The following is a 22,232-nucleotide window of genomic DNA, read 5'->3' as shown; positions in this document are numbered from 1 at the left end:
TGTATAACAATCAAATCTTGATGTGAAAGTGTTGGCATGGAGAGCTTTCTGAAATAATGTAACCACCCAGACAGGATTTTACTGGTATTGTATTGCTTTTTGATTCAAAAAGTTATTACTTCGCCATAATACATAATACAAAACAAGCATATGAGAAAAAAATTTCACATTATACATTCTTTAAAAATACAGATCTTTACAGTTTCCTCACACTTTGGGTATCAAAAGCAATTTTTATGGAAGCATTAGTTTCCTCTTTACCTCGAGCTCCTGACTCGACTAACAGACCAGAACAACATCTCCTCTTGTCTAGTGTCCTGTGACGCTGCCTGAACCAGAATAAATACCTATGAAAAATAACTGTTGTGTAAGCTAGTCTGTCGCACTGAAAGACCAAATCATAAGCGAATGCCTTGAAAAGACCCATGTGTGAACGAAAGCGTAATGATGATGGAAACGGTGGAATGATTCAAGACAACATTGTGGGTTCACATGAACAAGAGCTGATCTTGAGCAAGAATAAAATCAGGACTTGGTGCTCAAACAAATAGTTCTTTCACCAGTATTTTTCCAACATTAAAACAAATGCAAAATCGTCATGTGGGGGTCGATAAGAACAAAAAGTTACACTGAAGCAGCCATAATTTTCATTAGGAAAAAAAATATATACATATACAAATAATATATATATATAACATTGCAATGCCCAGATACAAAGTCACATCAAACATAACTGTACACAACACAAACATGTTGATAGATGAGACGTGAGGAAAAAACAAAGGCTTTTAAACATGAAATCCTCAACGCAACAGGACACGGCTGTTTCACCACTGAGTGCTCCTCACACACGATCGGTTACTTCTGAACATGAACAGATGGACTGGTGCTCTTCTATATGCTCCATCACATTGCATAGCTACTCATTTCTGTTAGGTGATGGATAATAACAGACTTCAATCGAAATTAATCTTTCATCTAAACTGTCAAAACTAGAGTCCTATGCGGAAATGTGAACGAATAATAAGGTCGGAAAGCATCATTACATTGGCTGGACCCCAAAGTGCATGCATTTATCCTGGAAAAACTGCATTGTTCAAACAGATTGCACTATAATGTTATTCGCAAGGGTCTCAATAATAGCTATTTAAAAAGAAAATGTAGTGGCTAAATAAAGCTACTGATTGAGCGATGTACACAGATTCACTGTCAGTTCACCGTTTAATTTGGCACTGGATAGGAAAAGGCTCGCTCAGTAATATCGATCCGATTCAGATTCTCCACGTCTAGTCCATGATGAAATGAAATGACTATCAGGAGTTGTAAGGCAATTCTTGTGCTTCTGGAGTCTGAAACACAAGGATCTGCATCAGAGACGCACAGGTGACAGTAAAGGCAGTGCAGAGCCACGGCTCTCATCTCATCTCACATCCAGAGTCTGATTCCTCAGTTCTATACAAAAATACAAATACAATCTAAAGGCTCGAATATTTGTATTTAGATGACGGTCAGCTCTTTAGAGCCTCTATACAGCAGTGGTGTATAAACGAGCGGCTGAACCGTGGCTGGGTAGTGCACTACAAAACAACAGGTCTGATGAGTTGTGTCTGCTTATCTGGTCTGGAACCCTTAATAAACGCACATACACACACATACACACACACACACACCCTCAGAATATGCCGCTGCATGTTTTTCTGTATCCCTGAGCGGGTCACAACAGAAACTGGAGGCTTTAGAAATGGGTTTGGCGAAGGGAAAAGTGCAGGGAGACACTGATGAGAGATGGGAAACAATGAGAGAAACCCAACCACTGCCCATCACAAAGACAAAGAGAGATCATATTTCTTCCAAAGATCAAAAGGAAAACCAAACAAACATCTATTTTATGCATTTTATTAATATATGGAGCCCCACACATGACATAACTCATTCACACAGATTCTTAATTCAATGCCACATTTTTATTTTTTTCGATTTAATAAATCATGGCCACAAACTAATTTGTTCCCTAATTGGTTTTTAACTAAAAGAGTAAATAGTGGTCATGATTATAAAAAAAAAAAAAAAAAAAAAAAAATGAGTGAACAAATATTTAAATTGTGGCTATATGAATGAATTCATAGTTCATGGCCATGATATATATATATATATATATATACACGCACTATATTATATTATATTCCTCATGTTATGTGTGTGGCTTCATATTAACAAAAACTTGATTATTCTATATAATAAATTCTATTCAGTTGAAAAAAATATATATAAATATATTTAAACACTTTTTGTTGTTTTACATTATTATAATGAGACTTGGGTATGAAATTGTCACTAATATTCAAACCAATAAAAATAAATAAATAAATAGGGTTAATTTTCTTTATGCAAACAGTCACATTTTATATTTGTTCTTTTGATGGTGGGAAATATGACCCGTACAAAATGTTCTAGTCAGTTTTCTAGTTTGGGGCAACAGAAAAGGAACATTTTGTGAAAAGCTGGGAAAGAGAGCTACATTTATCCAACAATTGAGTATTTTAATAAATTAACATAATAAAATTAAATACTTAGCTACAGGCAGCCAAACAAACCTCTAAATTACATTTTAAAAGGCAGGTAAGTGTTCATTGCAGTTTATCCAGAATGACAAAATCACATTATTATTTTTATTATTATGAGCACTGCAGCCTTTATAATAAATTATACATAAAATACTTCAATGTTTTAATGTGCAGGATGAAGATGACTTCATTACTCATAAACTGTGACAAAGGCCTTGCTTCTTAAGTCCCATCGATCTAAAGGGTCTCAAGTTTAAACTCAAGCACAGCATATGCCCGGCCAAAACCTCTTTATTTTTTAATATGGTGAATCTCTATAAGCCGATTTAGATCTTTAAATAATCTTTGAAATAATCGAACAAAACAGCGGGGTTAAAACACTACCGACAATCATTAAATCATTATGAGAAGCAACTAAACTACTCTTCCTGGTGCCCTAAACTGCCCCGCCTGCTACTCTCCCTTAAAAGTGCACACACTTGTATCAGGAGAGATGCATGCCTATAGCAGAGGTACAGGTGTGTGTGAGATACCCATCTGTACACGGTACAGATGAAGGGTGAGGCCTGAGCCTCTAGGGGGCGCTGCTGCTGCCTCCATCAGGCACGGCCAAATCCTCCGCCCCAATCAGCAGGGCCTCTATGCTGGCCGTGGTGTCTGGACTGAGCAGATCGGAGACGTCCATGCCGGCCAGGCCATCGCTGGGGGTGATGGGGGTCACCGGAGCGGGCCGAGCGGGGGTCTCTTCGGATGGGCAGCAGGATGGAGGCTCCTCGGGGAGGGCAGGAGGAGCTGGAGCAGGTGCAGGAGGAGGAGGCGATGTGTTCTTCGACTTCTCCAGCGAGGAAGCAGCGCTCTTGTCTTTCGCCGAGTCTCTGCAGGCACACTGACACTGACAGGACTCCTCCTGCTTTATGATGATGACCGGCAGACTCAGGCCGATCTGCTGCACTGCGCTCCCTGAAACAAGCACAACAGCTAGCTGTGACTGACACTCTCTGTGCTAGAGCTGCATCATAATGGGTAAACCGATCTGTGGTTATTTCGCTCAGAAACATAATAGTGGTCATTTTCTTTTTAGATTTGATCAGAATTGTTGCACAAATAATAAGAATGACAACATATACTGTATGCATGGTTTATTCTCCCTCATCTAGTTTCCTGATTTACTATATCTTTCATGCAAATTAACACATTTTCTAAATTATGCAAATAGTTAAACTACAATGTTTTCTAAACAGTGAAATTTTAAATAATAGCACCAAAAATTCCCACCTATGTAAAGTGTTTCTATTACTCAATTTTAAGATTTTGGGCTATTTGGCTTTACACAGAATGTGTCGTGTTGAAATAAAACATCCAAAATACACTTTTTTAGAAACAGGTTCATTTTATCAGACTTGATCTATTTGTGCTTGCAGAGTTCAATCACTTATCTCTAAAGGCCATTTTCTCATAATGAGTCAGAAATACACTGAACTTGACACTTTCCCCATCTATATACTTTTCACAGTGGGGAGTGTGTGTGTGGGGGGGGGGACGCACCGCACCGCTAAAGGATAAATAACCAAGGAGACACAGATGATCGTGCTTAATCCATCAAGACAAGCAGAAGCTGGAATCACAATTAAATGAATCATGTAGCTCTATTCTTTTGGCCTTTAAACTTTCATTAAAATAAGATAATACAACATATGGTCAATCATACCTGAATGTCCACCGACTGGTATGGCTGTTGTAAAAAAGACCTTCTCTACTTTTGGGCCCTGAAAATAAAAGTAGTAGTAAGGTCAAAAAATGTAGAAGAATAAATACATTTGTGCCATCAATTCAAACCTGAACTAGACGATTATAAAGATCTACTGTAAAATAATCTAATGATGAAAATATCAATAAAATATTTGTTATATAATCAAACGTGTATATCTGGCAAGATTAACATAATTTGTAAAAGACAAAGCAAGCAGTGAAATAGGTTTACTTCACCACACACACAATTTTAAGTCAACTTCATGTTTAAAAGTTGTCAGGCTTCGGTGAATTAGCTGTTGGATTGTGAGGTTCATAGCATCAAATCTTTGGTCAAATTTTCTGGTTTCTCCTTGGCTGATAAACTACATTAATAAACTAAAATATGCACAATAAGGGTTCACACTTAAAGTCCACTGCACTTTAAATAATCTGATGATGCAAGATGGGTTTTATCGCATTGCTAACGTTTTAGCACATCGCGAGTGGGTGTTAACATGTATCTAACATTTGAAAAATGTTTACAGAATATTGCATGTTTATACAGTGACATTGCTAGCATGTTTTAACATATTTTTTAGCATGTTTTAGCATATTGATAGCATAGTTCACTGAAAGATTTTACTTCTGTCATCAGGCACTCAACGTCAACCCATACAACTTTCATAAATCATAACACTAACAAATGAAGATATTTTACATTTATGATTTCTTTTACAATATCTATATTCACCAAAATGTATAAGCTTCAAAAAGTTAATTTAAAAAAAACAAAATAAACCTTTTACTTCACGATTTCTTTTATGTTATCTTTAAGAACTTTCTGAAGTTTTGGTAATGGACTTTCAATGGAGTGACAGAATTCCCTCAGGCTTCATTGAAAATATCTTAATTTTTATCTTGAAAATAAAGCGGGTTTGGAACGACAAGGATGAGTAAAGGATGCCAAAATGTTAATTTCTGGGTGAACGATACCTTTAAGGGTATTAATTTTAACTTTAAGTATTAAGTTTAAGGGCTTAATTGCAAAAATTTTGCTTATAAATTAAGACAAAACATCTCTGGTAACGCAATCTACCATGGTTCCCTTAAAGGGAACAAGACATTGCGCCCTCTAGTGGACACTGAGGGTGCAGTGCAAGTTCCCTTGAAGGGGAACAAAAGACAGAAACATGAAGCTGAAGCTACATCAAAACTGAAAACCAAAAACACAGATTTAGTTGAATGGTAGACTGCTGCACCTGTTGTTCAGGGTTTTGCTGCGCGCTGGCGGCACTGCTGAGGATCCACTGCAGGTTCTGGTCAGACATGACGATATTGGGCTGCAGGCCGAGCTGGGGGGCGATAGTGATCGTAGGAGGAGGTGGAGGAGCCAAAGGCACTGTGTGCGTTACTGTCGCCGTCACCTCAGTCGTCACTGTTGGTGCGCTGGAGACTCCGGGCGCGGATGGTGGAGGCACCGGCTCAGCCGTAGAGGTCATTGTCATGTAATGCTGGGCGACTGATGGTGCAGATGGAGCGGGCACTTCGGGTGAGTGTGAAGAGGTGGGTGGAGCACAAGGGAAAGTGGAGCTCAGCAATGAGCTGCTGACAGTGGGAGGAGGTGGGGCAGACTGAGAGGGGAGTGCTGTAGGTGGAGTCTGAGCCTCCAAAGCAGAGGTCGTGATGGAGCTGGATGGGGAAGAGGTGGATGAAGGGGGCTGAGTGGACTCTTCTGCAGTAGCTGTCTGAGATGACGACTCAAGGCCAAAAGACTCTGCCAGGTTATCTGGAGAGACAGAAGCTTGACGTCAGATTGAGGCACTGGATATGTGATGGCTCACTCCTACTATGTAGTACATTTTGTCATAAATAAGCTGGTTGAAATGTTAAAGATGGAAATCATGTCTTCAAAACATTACCATTAAGTGAACTTTAAAAAAAGATTGCCAACAAGTTTAAGTACACTGTTCCTGACATGTTTCTTGCATTTTGCTGCCAAGTATTTGTAGGTGTTGTCCCTTTGCTTACTCCTACACCAAGCCAATTTTCTAGTATCCAAACGTGAATAATGATGTAACATGCTTTAACACATTGTTAGCATGCCTTAACATGCAGTAAACATGTTTCTAGCATTTGTTGTAAAATCTTGCTTTGTTAACATGTTTTATCATATTGCTAGGATGTTTTAACATTAAAATGTTTTAACATCATTCTTAACATGTTGCAACACATTGTTACTATGTTTTGGCACATTGCTAACATGTCTTAATATGTTGCTACCATGTTTTAAGACATTGCATGTTTTTAACACACTGTTAGCATATTTAAGCACATCTCTGACATGTTTTAGAATGTCACTAACATGTTTACTTTTTTATAACATTCTCAGTATAGTGTTAGCATGTTTTAACATGTTGTTGCCATGTTTATAAGATGTAGCATTATTAAGATGTACAAGTACATTGCAACGTGAACATGTTGCTAAGATGTTCTATCATGTTGTTCCTATGTTTTAACATGTTTCTATAATTTTTAACACCATGTTTTTTACAGATTGTATGTTTTCACTTGTTCCTAACACATTTTATCACATTAATGGAATGTTTATAACATGTTTTATAATGTTGTTGCCATGCCTTAACATGTAGCTAACATGTTTTACCATGTTGCTAACATTTTTTTTAGAAATTCAACATGCTTCTAACATGTTTTAACACATTGCTAGCATGTTTTTAGCATGCTTCTACATACACAAAATGTTTGCTAACAGATTTATGCATGTCAGTTCGCTAGACGGCCATCTGCCAAAACATTGAAAACAATTGTATCATTAAAAACGTAACAGTCTCACTTTCCACTAGATATTTTCGTCTTCATCTCATCAGCAATTTCGATTTTGGCACGCTCTACAGCAGCTGACCATTAAGGAGCGATGCGGAGGAGATGTCAGAGGATTAAAACATTAAATTGAACTACTATTAAGCTATTTAACTTTTATTGTAATATATTTATTATCCATCAACCCACGATCTAACCCGGATGTTCTTTGCTTTGCCTAGAACCAAACCTGTAAATAAAATTAAGACAAAATACCACCTACCAATCACTTTTTTTAGCGGGACATATGCGTAATGCAAAGTGATCTAATAATGGCTTTGACAAACTTGGTCAAAAAAAAAAATATATATATACCACTTTGTCTGTCTGGCAAAACTTTGGGTTTAGACCTAATGAAAGAGGACAGTCAAGAGACACATCTGAAGAGGTGTGCAGGATTTCTGATTTCAATTTATTGCCAATGCCATCACGTATAACTGAACTTGGCAAAACAGCTAGGGACCAACCAACCATGACTGGGGCTTTTCCCAAAAGTACAAAATAAAAGCGTGACAATGAAACATGAAAGCACTGTACTGATGCTGAAACTCGCTACCTAGCAAAAGAAATGGTTTCTTTTAATATGGTAGAGAAGAGTGCATTTAAGGCCATGCTGCAAACATTTGACAAGCAGTCCTGCTGCCAGCTGCCATGTTGAAATTCTTTTCGAAGACAGCAGTCTCAAAGATGTACAACGAAACCAGAGCAAATGTTCCTATATGTAAAACCATAAATGTGCATATAAGGATACTAAATAGCTCTGCCTATTAAGTTATTTAAATGACACAATTGCCTATCAGCCTATTATAAGTGTGCGCGCAGATGCACAGACAAACATAACTGACTTGCACAATCCATGTATCATCCATTCAATTAATTTAAAGGGGGGGTGAAATGCTCGTTTTCACTCAATCTCCTGTTAATCTTGAGTACCTAAAGAGTAGTACTGCATCCTTCATAACTCCAAAAGTCTGTAGTTTTATTATATTCATAAAAGAAAGATAGTCTGTACCAATTATTCCCGGAAAAACACGAGTGGCTGGAGGCGTGACGTGTGGGCGGAGCTAAAGAATCACGAGCGCCAGTAGGCTTTTGAGTTGAGAGCGTGTGGAAGCTGTGACATTACCGTGAGAAAAAAAAAAAAAAAAACATCATCCAAAACAAACCATAGCTTACAGTCAGATTCAGCCATTTATTTATGATCCAGAATCAGATCCAGAGGCTGAAATTTAATAAGAGCAGCATCAGCAACGACGTCTCTATGTGGTATGTATTGAAACTGTATATATTTGCTTAGCGGTTTTGGAAAATGACTAAGTTCCACTTTATGTTGTTTTTTTTTGTTTGTTTTGTTTTTTAAGGTGTACATGTGGAAAGTGCAGTTTGATGACAACCTCGCATGTTGTTTACTTGATGTGCTTACGCGCCGATAGCTAAGTTAACAACACTTTTACTCACCGCATGCGGTTCCAACACACGATCGTGACCCTTTTTCGTTGGGACTGCATCATCCTTAAGAAATAAACGATGTGCAAATCCATCGTCAAACTGGGCCTTGTTTGTAAAACAAGCATCTTCGAAATGCAGGGAACAAACACAAACACTTGCACAACTCCGTTGATGCTCTGTAAAAATAAACTCCATCCACTGGTCCCTTAATGCTGTTTCTCTTTTGGTAATCTGTACAGGGTTGTCTTGCCCTGGCAACCAAAAATACACTTCTTTTGTGACATTTCGCGACGCTCTTGCTCTGATCAGTGAATGCCTGTGCTCTCAGTGCTCTGCTATACGGGAGCGCGCTCTTCCGGTCGAAGTGCCCTTAGGACCCTTTATAAAGGTAATTCCGCTCCATCTAACGTCACACAGAGCCATACTCGAAAAAAAACTTTCCGAAACTTGTGACAAACCGGAAGGAGTATTTTTGGAACATACAACTTAATTTTTGAAACTTTGTCCATGTTTAATATGGGAATCCAACTCTTTAACAGTGTAAAAAACTCAGTATGCATGAAATAGCATTTCACCCCCCCCCCCTTTAATTAAGAATCCACAATTGAAAAAAAAACCCACAACATTTCATTATTTCTTTATTATTAAAGCTCCATTTTCCAATAGACAGCACTGAATATTATATATATATATATATATATATATATATATATATATATATATATATATATATATATATATATATATTTTTTTTTTTTTTTTTGTGCTGTCTATTGGAAAATTGAGCTTTAATAATATTATATATATTAGGGGTGTCCCCGACTAAAGATTTTCATAGTTGAATCGGAATTTTCGAATCTTATGTTTTGGGCAGGGCAAAACACAACTCACATAATTACTGATGTTAACACACAGGGAAAATGTGTAACAAATGCCTCGCAGTTACAAACGGGGTAAATAAATGTTTTTATGTTTTGATTAAAAGATAGTTAACACTAAACGTCAATGAAACTCTAACAATTCACAATTTTTACAATAGTGCTCTCATTATAAAGTTGGCCTATATGACTGTAGTTATTAATGTTCTGCATTTCTGTTTAGAGCTGCGCACTGAAGATGACCAGTAGAGTGAACATTTGATAGAAAGCGCTATCTGCAAAAATAGCACGAATGCAAATAAACATGTCTGAGGGGCTCTGAATGTGAACCTTTTGTGGACGTGTTCTTCACGAAACAATGTGGTAAATTTTTAAATCTGCCAAGATGCTCCTCTATCGGTCACAGGTTATGGAAAGTGAAACATAAATCTATAGCGGTGGTTGGATTTATGAACACACTTTAAAATATTTATTTGAAGCTTCTTTCTTTTCAGTTTCTTATTCACGGCTTTATCATAATAGGCTGCATATTAACTTATTGGGAGAAAACCGCAAGTTTTATGTGAAATCAGACATTTGAGCGCTCACATATAGACAGAATGGCATAATCATAACAGCCTGGGAATATTCGACTATGAGATTGGTAGTCGAATCAGGCTCCTCGAATCGTCGACTATATGGGGTCACCCCTAATATATATATATATATATATATATATATATATATATATATATATATATATATATATATATATATATATATATATATATATATATATATATATATATACACAAATGATGGCACAGGATTTGTCATGTCGTGATGCATCTAGTGTATACAGCATCACTGATTATGAAAAAAAATGAATTGAAATTAATCAGTAGGGAAATTTGGAGTAGACTCCAACGCTCCAACATCACCTGGTACACGCACAATACATAAAATAGGTATCCATCCAAAAACACACGCACATAAAAAATAAGTTGATAGATACCGGTTCAATTTGCATTGTGGGATCCTGTACCTTCTACCAGAAGGTAAAAGTTTGTAACTGGAGTTAAGTACATGGGACGGATCACTTAGGATACTTTTAGCCTCTTTCAATGTACAAAGTTCAAAAAGAGACTGGATGCTGGTATAGTCTTTTAGCCCGATTCATAGCAGTTCGTATGATACCTTGTTTCTTTGTCTTAGATTTTACATTGAGGTTTCTGTACCAGGTAGACATGGGTCTATAATGTAATGCATTCATAAAGTGATTCTCTATTAAAGTTGTTTAAATGTGAAAAACTTTGTTTAATAAAGTTTATTGCAAACGAAGATTGTGGTGTGCGGTCGTTATTTTCTTTCCAGTATTTTAATTTGTACAGTTTAACTTCTTTTAAATCCTTGATTGTGGTAAAACAAAAGATTGCTTTCTTTTGCTTCTACCATTGCTGTACCTCAGAGGTACCACCCCAGCGATGAGGCATTTGTACCCTCAAAGGGACATATTTGTACCTAAATGGCACAAACTGTAGGGGTACTTCTTTGTACCCATTAATAGTACAAGTTTGTTCCCCTTGGATTGATCTATCTATCTATCTATCTATCTATCTATCTATCTATCTATCTATCTATCTGTCACGACCCAGGCCTCTGTGGCTCTCTCCAAAGGCCACCGGTGCACACCATCACCTGAGTATTACAGTTTTCCTCTGTCGCTTTGGTATATATTTCTCAGTAAGTGCATTTCTCAAAACAACTTGTACAAATAGCACAACACCATGGATTACCTGCAAAAGCCAATCTCTTGCTCAAAATCCTTCATCTCTTAAATATAAATATCTGTGTCAATGAACATGTCAGTGCCATCAGAATGACATGTCCTTGTGTCACAGTTTATGGATAAGACAGTCAAATTGCTTAGTCATGTTGTCAATATAACAGTGTACTCTGGAGGGATGCTCTGATGTAAACTATGCCAACATTTTGGATGACAGTTACTGTATTGAATAAATAATACACCAGTATTAATAAACCAGTAGCGGAGTTTACAGATATCCCCTCAGGAGAAAACTATGTTACCGTTTCCTCACTTCTGCCCATGTTAGCCCACCTGGAAGTCAGAGCAGGATGCCTAACTCACAGCCGACCTCAAGCACCTCATCTTGGAGCAGATTGATGGCAAATATGGCTATGATGCCACCCAGAGGATAATGTGAAAAGGAACCCTGTTTGACCCAAGATACAGAGGAGATCACATGAAGCCACTCGAGCTACAAAAACTGAACTGGTAGCAGAGATGGCAGAAGCAGTCGTTGCGGTCTGAAACCCAGTACTGAATAAGTGAGAGAAGAGGAATCAGAGGCTGGCACCCTGCCTAAGAAGAAAAAGTGTTCCCTGGGCAGCCTTCTTTGGGGAAAGAGCAGCTACAGCAGCCATGTTCACCACTGATCAAAAAGGTGAAGAAGAGATGTTGATATACCTCCACCAAATGACTATTGATGGAGAAGAAGACCCACTAACTTGGTGGAAAGCTTACCAAGGACAGTGCCCTATAATGGCCAACATCACGTGTGAATATCTGTGTTCCCAGTGCTCCATCTGAACGTGTGATAGATGGAGGGGAATCATGATGCTGGCTTAACTTTGTGATGTCTGTCAGCCATCATTTATCAGCCCAATCCTAATTAACATGTTTCTATCACGTTCATAGCATGAATTTTAAGCACCTGAGAAAATCTCTGAAAGTCTGATATAGTCAAAAATAATTCAAATAAAAGACTTCAATAGATTACACAAAACACTAACAAATGCTTGTTCACTTCTTCAAACCGTGCTACATAACAGGAATGAGCCGGTGTTTTTGAACACAGCGAGCTCTAAAGTTCTTGCCTGTGGGTTTTGGGTCATCCGGGCTGACACTGTTCTCAGGACTCTGGAACATCAGCTCAAAGATTCGTATGGGGGTGACGCTGTTCAGATCCAAACCCTGAGACTGAGACACGGACATGTGCTGAGATCAACTCGTATCTGACAGACGACTGAAAACAGCTCTGTGTAAATGAGGACGTCACTCACATTGTGGTTCTCCTGGAGCTCAGAGTCTGTGGAAATGAGGCTCAAATCACTGAGGCACAGCGAGTGATTCCCATCCTGCAACAGAACAAGTACAACAGTCCCAATTAAGACCACCGTCCTGAAGCGGCCGTGTAACAAAGCAGTGTGTGACTGTGTGAGTGTGCACCTCTGACAGAGGATGACTGCTCATGGAGAACGCTGGGCCTTTATCATGACCTCGAATGTGACTCTTCAGGCTGTACTGAGAGCTGAAGGTCTTCTCACAGCCATCGCTCGGACAGAAAAACGGCTTCTCTCCTGGAACAGAGAAAGAGACCATGAGAGAAGAACTGCAGAAGTTCTCCGATTCATTTTACAGACATCCAAACCAGATTTTTACCATGCATCACTGTAGTATTACGGCAATTTTATTGTAGTTTTTATTTATAGAGTTGCAATTAGTTTTTATTTTTATTTTATTTTAGTAAAAGTATTGCTAAAGCATTTTAAGTGTCTTCTCTATACTGTCTGTACCTCTATCTGTATCAATAACACTCATTTTATTTTACAAGTAAGATGGCTTTTTCCTCAGCAAGGCTGCATCCATTTGATTAAAAAAAATACAGTAAGATTTGAACGATTACTACAATTAAATACAAAATTATTTCTATTTTAATACACTTAAAAATGTAATTATTGCGGTGACAAAAGCTGTATTTCCAGCATCATTCCTCCAGTATTCAGAGTCACACGATCCTTCAGAAATCATTCTAATACGTTTATTTCATACTCAAGAAACATTTCAGATTCTTATCAATGTGCTGCTGCAGAAAATACAAAACTGTATAGTATGACCTCTGTAAGAGATTAACCCTGTAAAGCCAGATGAAATATTGGTCAGAGATGCTTTATTTTTTAAAAGCAACCTTTAGGCCAGGGGTCACCAAACTCGGTTCAGGAGGGCCGGTGTCCTGCAGAGTTTAGCTCCAACCCTAATCAAACACACCCGAACCAGCTAATCAAGCTCTTGCTAGGTACACTTGAAACTTCCAGGTATGTCCCAAGTTTGGAGCTAAACTCTGCAGGACCCCTGCTTTAGACAAAAGGTGAAATAGAAGTGTTGAGTATAATATTTGATTTATCAGGCTTCTATGGAGCTCGTATTCAAAGCTCAGTTTTATTTAGAGGCCCAGTCTGAGCAAAAATACTCGATTTGGGGCACTTGCTAATATTTATATGGCCAAAGACTAAGATGAAATTCGTTATAACATTACTGTAAACTACTTGCATAAAATGATACAAATATCAGTTCTATGAGATTTAAATGCTTAGTTTGTGATCAAAGCTCTGTAGTTTCAAAACATATAATGCAATGCAGTACAATGGTGACTGAGAGATGAACAAATACACGTTCCTCAAAAGCCAGATGATCATATTTGACCATGATATATATATATATATATAAAAAACTGATTTCTGGATAATCAAGTAAAGCTAGGTTGCTTCAGTCCAGTGAGTGTTTATCTTGAAACAATTAAAAAATTATTCTTAATTTGACTTTATAAAATTCAGGAAAGATTTCAGGGCAAAAAGTCACGTGAACCACAAGCTGCTTTTTTACTATTACACTAACATACTTATTCTTGCTAAATAAGTATAAATGATTGATCAGACAACAGAAGGCATGCGGTAGATTGTGCAGCAAGCTGAATTAGGTAAAGTTTGATTATGTTATTAAATTAGAGGCCTTTAAAATACGAATATCAAACATGATACAGTAGGCTTTAGAGGGTTAAAGACGTTTTAAGATTTTGTCAGTGTACTGCTTTCATTTTGAGTTGATTTATGGGCCAGACTGCCAGTTTCTTACCAGTATGTGTCCGTACATGTGTCTTCAGGTGATGACTAGCAGCGAAAGCCTTACCACAGCCATCGTGATCACACCTGCAGACACCAACACAATAAAACCTCAATCTTTACTGACATGCAAACACAAGTTAGGACTGCAGTGTCCAGCGGTGTTAAACAGCAGAGCACGGTGAACGCTCTGATCAGGTGCGGTCTCCTCACCGGAAAGGCTTTTCCCCCGTGTGTGTGCGGATGTGCTTCCTCAGGTCACTGAGTGTGGTGAAGTACTTGGTGCATCCCTCTGATTCACAGTTGAACGTCTTCCCCGTGTGCAGCCTCTGGTGTGCTTTCAGTCTGACGAGAGCAACACAGGTTTAGTCAGTGAGCAGACACCTTCACACGGAGTACTGATTAATTCATAATGTGTGTGAGAACAAATCGCGAAAATTGTTACGTTTGTAAGCAAACGCTTTGAAGTACCGTAACTAGATGCACTTAAGCGTGTATTTGTAAAATAAATCTTCAAATTCACCTGTAGAGAGTGTTGAAGGCTTTCTCACAGCCCTGGACGTCACACTCGAAGGGCTTCTCTTTCGTGTGGACTCGGACGTGGATCTTCAGGCTGTAGGACGTGAGGAAGGCTTTGCCACAGCCCTGCTGGTTGCACACAAACGTGTATTCCCCGCGGTGCGTCTTCTGATGCGTGCGCAGGTTTCCCGCCGTGCTGTAGGTGCGCGTACAGCCCTCGAACATGCACTGGTATCGCTTCACCTGAGAGATGGATAGAAAGAGCCAATGGTCACAAAGAGATGGACAGGAAATCATCTACAATGGAGAACAAAAAGCATTAAATCAAGAACTGAAATAATAGAAATAAGCAATCAAGAACTGTTTTCACTTGTAAACAGAGCTTGATCTGTGCAGATTTTTCTCCTGATTCAGATGTTGTTTTACCATGGAAGTAATTATTATGGATTGAGGTCTTTTAGCCGGAAGCAATGGTTTTAACGTAGCTCCTTACAAACACGCAGCTTTACACTTCTCAAGACATGAACTGATGGACTGGAGTGCTGTGGATTATTGTGATGTGTTTATCAGCTGTTTGGACTCTCATTCTGACAGCACCCATTCACTGCAGAGCATCCTTTCATGATGTAATGCAACATTTCTCTAAATCTGTTCCAATGAAGAAACAAAACCCATCTACATTGTGAATGAGAGCGAGCAGATTTTTATTTTCGGGTGAACTATTCCCTGTAGTGATGTAAGCTAGTGGTTAACTCACATGCTGTTACCCGTCCCGTGGTGCTCATGTGTACAACATGACATCAAATCTGGCTCATGACATTTCCCAATCCACCCACTTCTTCTCTCTTAATTTCCTGTCACTGGCCAATGTTTGCCATAACTTCTGCAGCATCTAGTCTTGTGTTACTGGATTTATGATCCAATAAATGCAGCCTTAGTGAGCAGAAGAGACTTCTTTCAGAGACATTAAAATGTTAATGGCCCTAACTTTTGAACAAAACAAAATAAGTTACATTAGTCGACTTTATTAACAATCAAGATTACAAGATCAGGAGTTATTATTTTATTCTGTGTGAAGAATATTTCATAAGCTGCCAACAGTGGATCAAAGCGTGTCCTGCTGTGTTTGGGGAACACTGAACACGATGAGCGGTTTACGTGTGACTCTCTCTCTCTCTCTCTGTGTGTGTGTGTGCGCATGCGTGTGTGTGTGTGTGTGTGTTTGAGCAGCAAACAGACTCTCTTTCACATCAAGCCACTGATCAGTATTCAGCAGCAGGATCTCTGGTCATACAGACGTCTCTGTTCCCAGGAGCAAAGGACATCAGACCATGAGATAATGCTGATCTCTCCCTCTCTCTCTCTCTGCTTGGCAAACACACAGACAAACTACACAATACACATCAGGAATTTAAAAACACATCTTCATCTATTTGTTCTGGAAATGTCCCACCCACTTTAAGGCTAAAATCTAGCACAAATCAAGCTTTCATCCTCATACACTTTGTATTTGTCCTACTATTTGTGAGTTCAGTGTCTCATCAGATTATCTGCTTCTGACCATGTGCTCTCACTGCACTGTTCACTCTACAATCTCCTCGTTTTCATACAATGCTACACATAATCAACACATTGTAAGATTTTTTAACTAATGCCATGGGTCAAACACATTGTTCATTGTCAGTTGATGATCAATTAATCTTTTGATTAATTGATGATTAATTAGTTCAATTAGTAATTAGTCCAAATCAAATCAATAAACAATAATATTCTATTATACTTTTATTTTACAAAGACACATTCAACTGATCAATGAGGAAAGGACGTTGGTGATGCTACAAAAGATTTCTATTTCAAATAAACTAGGCCACATTTTAAATGTCATTTTAAAATATACTTAAATAGAAACAACTATTTTACATTTCAATAATATTTAACAATAATTTAATTTTTTACTATACAAAAAAAACTGCTATATAAAAACTGCTATATATGTACTATATAAAATCTAACAAGCCCCAAACTTTTGAACAGTAGCAAATATGAATATTTTACTTTTAAAATACATTGAAAAATGCAATATATATATATATAAAATTAAAAATGATATATATATTTCAGTGTCTTATGCTTTCGAAATGTTAAGGTGGTTTGCCTGTTCAGTGCGATGTCACAAATGGGTCATGTTTACAAGGTCAAGTGAAAATAACCTCATATAATTTGATCATAATATTGTAACACTGTGGCTGAGCTCTCGTACATTATTAATATCTTCAATCATTCTCTGAATACAACGGCAAGAATTAAGAGCTCATGTAACACGATACGACAAACAGAAAGACAACCACAAACATAATGTCAAAGTATTTAGGGTTATTACGAAACAAAGCCATGTAGATGTGAAGAATGACTTTTCAATGTGTGTGTGTGTGTGTGTGTGTGTGTGTGTGTGTGTGTGTGTACGCGTGGTACAATGGTCAATAAAAGCCGGTCATTTGCAAGTCTGTGTAATGCAAATAAACCACCTGGAGCCATTTGTTGCAATCAAACTAATCTATTTCTGCTTCGCGGTGGCCTTTCCACATGAGTAATAATACACACATTATGACACACACAGAATGTTTTGTGTTCAGCATGACATTACAAATATCTTTCAGCTTCATAGTCAATCTATCACACACAGGCTCGGAGACTGAACGCCTTTATAATGTGTTTAGAACAGAATGGATACGGCAGGAACTGGCTCAGATCTCAGAAAACACACGGCTTGAGTTTCAAGATCTACTAGTGATGCACAAACTTTCAGAAGTAGCTCAGCGTTTACTCTGAGCACATACTGTGTGTGTGGTGTAACGAGTAAAGATGTCAGCAGTGTGGACACACTTCACTGATGCTACAGCAGCGAGGTGATCAAGATGTTCAGCTCAAACTGAGAGAACGTGTCAACTCCACAAATCTAATCAGCAAAACTTCAGTTCACTTTTTAGTTTTTTACTACAGTAAATGAAAACTTTAATTACAGTTTCTGTATTTTGGTAAAAAAAAAATACTTTTAATTTCACTTTAAAGTTTTAATTTAAAGTTACTTTTTAATTAAAAATTACTTTTAATTTTTACTTTTTAACATTTTAATTTAAACAATAAGCCTCTATTTGCCAAACAAGGAAAGAATTGTTAAATTTGATAACATTTTAATAGATTCGTTAAATAATTTATGTCTTCCTTGATTATCACGGTTTTGATAATACATTTGTATTAAATCATAAATTAGAGAATCCACACAAACTAAAACAGACAAAACTGAATTTCTTAAAAAGAAAAACATATTTTATAGGGCCTTATTATTGTTCAATTTTATTAAATTTGTTTAAGTTGTAGGAATGGATTTAATTAAACATGCTTTTTTTTATTATTAATGTTTAAAAAACCCACTAAAACAGAATAAAATTTTATCTCATATGGCACTATTGTCATTAACATTTAATTAATTAAACATTGAAAACATGGAATTTGGAACAAAATAAAACATTATAAGATTGTCATAGCCTTATGAATTCAATTAATTAGACACGCTTTTTGATTATTAAAATTGAACAAAGTGACATCTTGAAAAAATTTAAATGGAAAACACTGAATTCAGGGGGGAAAATATAATAAAACTGAATTTGGGCTCAAATCAAACTGAACTCAATCAGTTTTAACCGAGTGGTTAGTGCATTAGCAGCTCACTGATGTTTAGTTTGAGGTGAGGAGCACGGTAAGAGCGGAGGACGGCTCATCTGATGTGCTTCCACTGAACAAGCAGATCGTAACCGGTACAACCAGACTGAACACAAACTAAACAACCAGGGTCCTCCTCTTAAAGAGACAGTTCACCCACAATAAAACACGCTGTCATTACTGACCCTCGAGTCGTTCCAGACCCGGAGGACCTTCGTTCATCGATCTATCAACACTTATTAAGATAGTTCTGCACAGACAGTAAGGGAACTACCACGTTCAAGGCCCAGAAACATCAGGACATGGTTAAACCAGTCCATGTGACATCAGTGCTTATGTGATTATTCATTTTGACTTTATTTAACTATTTCTTCTTTTCCGGTCAGTCTCCAGCACACCATTCACAAGAGCACCAAGACTATTTTAACCATGTCCTCAGTATGTTTCAGTCGCATTGCGAATCTCTGGGATTTGATCACAAATCTCTTCATTTGTGTTCTGAAGACAGGTTTGGAGCAACATGAGGGGGGGTAATTAATGTCAGAATGACTCTGTATGTAGCTGCTCACCTCTCTCTGCTTGGTCTCGGGGCACTCGGAGTGAAGCGTCAGCGTTGCACCCTCGATGTTTCGTGGCATAGGGGTGGACCCCGGGTTGATTATGAACTGTATCTGGTCCGCAGAGATGGTGTGGTGTATGTATCCCTGGGACATGCCCTCCGGGTCCCCCATGAAGGCCAGAGAGCCCTCGTCCCCCTCACACTCTCCCTCCTGCAGGAAGGACATGCCGTCCTCCTCGCCCTCCTCGTCCAGGCGGATGGGGTCCTGCTCGATGAGCACGGTGGTGCGATCGTAGACCCTCCCCGAGGAGGACGAGGGTCCCGAGATTATGTCGTCGTCTTTGTCATAGTCGGCCATCTTGTCCTCATCTTCCTCCTCTTGTCCCAGTTTGTCCACATCCTCTTCCTCGTCCTCAAAGAGCATGGCTGTCACCGTGAGAGGGCCATTCTCTCCCATGATCCTGAGGGAGGAGCTCAGTCCTGGCCGTGTGTCCTCCTGCTTGCTTCTGTTGCGGCTGGAACAAGTTTAAAGAGATTAAAAACAATATTCATAATACACAATGTCAGCTAATAGATCTGGATTGATCGGCCTGAACCAAGAACTGAACTGGCAACTCACTTCTTCATAGTGCTGTCACTGTAAGTTAATACTGAAACTATTAACTGTTATTTTTGGTAAAAAATATATAAGAAAAAAAAAACCACTATTGAAAATAGTTTTTCAGTAAATCAAATACAGCAGAAATAATAAAAGCTATAAATATTAATTTAAAACTTAAAAAACAAACTATTAAAAATCATTTTCAGTAAATGAAATAAAGTTGAAATAAAATACGATATAAATATCAAAAGAAAAACAAAACCCAAAAATTTAAACTAAACAAAAAGCGAATAAAATGACAAGCACATAAAAATTTTTTTATATAAAAATTCAAGAAAAAATACAAGGTTAAATCAAAATATGAAGAAATGCAATGATAGAAAGTTATAAATAATAAAATAACTTTTTTTGAATCATTATAATAACCGTAGGTCCTCTTTGTTAAATGAAGAAAAGTCAAGAACTATTATTGTGTGCATTATCAAGAAATAGAAATATGCTAATTTGTACGTTTCTGTACATTTAAACCAGCATAATTACTATGAAATTTACATATCCACATATCCGTTTTACAGTATGGTTGTAATCAATTGTATTTTAATATAAGTGTCAGACAATGTAATGTTTTGGAAAATCAGTAGCGTGTCTGGCACTGTCACGAGAAACTAGGACAATGCTGGGAAACTGTTCTCTGCTGGTGTTAGAGTAACAACAAAACAATCAGGGTAAAGGTGCATGTGTGAACTAAAACTGTTGCCATGAAACTATAACAAACACACACACAATGATCGATCTGAAACACAAATGAGCCAGACAATCCCTAGCGGAGCAGACTACCTAGACAGCACTTTGGACATCAACATCATGGTCTGAGTCAACATCTCTGATGCCTGACAATGAGGATAAAAGGTTTAAGATTACGACGTTATCTAGAAAGACACCTCAATACCCCAAAACGCAGTCTTGGAAGGCAGCTGACTGGCTGACAGTGTACACTATGAATGCCTTTCTCATATTACTATAAGTTACAAAGAGGATATTATGTCCCAAAGCAATAGACATACTGTAACAACAGAAAACCCTCATAATTTAACACAACGAGCCCTAGGCAGGTGAGGCGTCTGTCATTCAGGACACTTTCTGGAAGTTTCCAGTTTCACTTTGACATTGATGACAATCACTAGTCATGCACGAAAACATTCACATTTATCAAACTGAACACACATAGAGAAACCCGAGACCTTAAAGCATGTAGTCCTTAATGGCATCCACTCATAAATGTCTCATATTCAGCTTAAACTAGAAATATTTGTATAAAAACAAACTTGACATGTCAGTTAACTGTTAGCTCACCTGTGTATTAACGCTCCGGTCTTTAGTTCATCTAACGTTACTTCTGTCCGGTCAACATTAATAATATCCCAAAGACAAAACCACTGGAATGATTAAGTAACACATATTTCATATAATCACTTAAAGCGGTCGCGTTTTATTAAGAATACACAGAGAAGCTAACAGGCTAGTGTGCTAGCAGGGTCTCCATTCACAGCAATGACAGACAGCCGTTAGCTCCGTCAGCACGCGATTAACACTAGTTTATAGATTATATTAACCAGTTTATTTAGACACCAGCACAGACAATATGTCGCTTTGACTGGTTAAAGTGTAAAATACTCGGAACACGGCAAATATGTGATGGTTTGAACATACAGGGTGGATGTATGCTAACACATTCAACCCGCTAGCATTGAACAGAAACTAATGCAACGGAGACAAGCCATGAAAACATCTGAACGACACCGTCACGCACTTACACCGCGAAATCAAGCAGATTACAATGATTTGCTGTATTTACCAGTGTTATAAAGACGCTTGAGGCCTCTGTAATGTTGTGTATCGGGTCCTGTCCTCATTCCCACCCAGAGGCACCATCATGATCATGAGCAGCAGCGCCGACAGACTCCAGATCAGTTCACTTCACTACAGCATTCATTCAGTTCACTTCAGCTTCTTCACATCACAACATCTGCTTTTATCCGAACGACTTACTAAGCAGCAAACACATATCACTTTTATTTATTCCTAAAATAACAAAGTCAACTTTATTGTCATTTTTAGCCCATTGTGTGACAACTGTGTAATAACTTTGAGACTAGTACCTCAGTTAATTATACAGGGTTAATGGGAACACAAGCGCACTACCAGACAGTAAAAGGGTTTTGAATCTTAAGAAATTTTGCGATAGAATTTTATACAAAAATAAAATAAAAATAAAGAAAGAAAGAAATTCCAAAGATCTTTCTAAAGATCTAAGATCGTATCTTTCCAAAGATAGGCCTACACTAAAGTGTTTCCATATACAGTGTATATATATACAGTGTATATATATACAGTGTATATATATATATATATATATATATATATATATATATATA

General features: G+C 37.8%; 1 protein-coding gene across 1 annotated transcript; it reads right to left on the bottom strand.

The window, feature by feature from the left end:
• Nucleotides 1-71: 71 nt before the first annotated feature.
• LOC128030874 (metal regulatory transcription factor 1) lies at nt 72-21,818 on the bottom strand. Its single transcript, XM_052618947.1, has 11 exons — nt 21,653-21,818; nt 19,207-19,711; nt 14,922-15,160; nt 14,612-14,743; nt 14,412-14,485; nt 12,729-12,859; nt 12,563-12,637; nt 12,377-12,479; nt 5,555-6,081; nt 4,273-4,330; nt 72-3,524 (listed from the first exon to the last, which is right to left on the bottom strand). The coding sequence occupies exons 2-11, from the start codon at nt 19,651-19,653 to the stop codon at nt 3,139-3,141; spliced, it is 2,172 nt and encodes a 723-aa protein (XP_052474907.1). The 5' UTR covers nt 19,654-19,711; nt 21,653-21,818; the 3' UTR covers nt 72-3,138.
• Nucleotides 21,819-22,232: the final 414 nt, after the last annotated feature.

The sequence above is a fragment of the Carassius gibelio genome, chromosome A16, assembly GCF_023724105.1.
Source record: "Carassius gibelio isolate Cgi1373 ecotype wild population from Czech Republic chromosome A16, carGib1.2-hapl.c, whole genome shotgun sequence".
In the NCBI taxonomy this organism is placed as follows: Eukaryota; Metazoa; Chordata; class Actinopteri; order Cypriniformes; family Cyprinidae; genus Carassius; species Carassius gibelio.
Note: the sequence above shows the minus strand (reverse complement) of the source record. Positions and strands in the feature narration are given on the sequence as shown.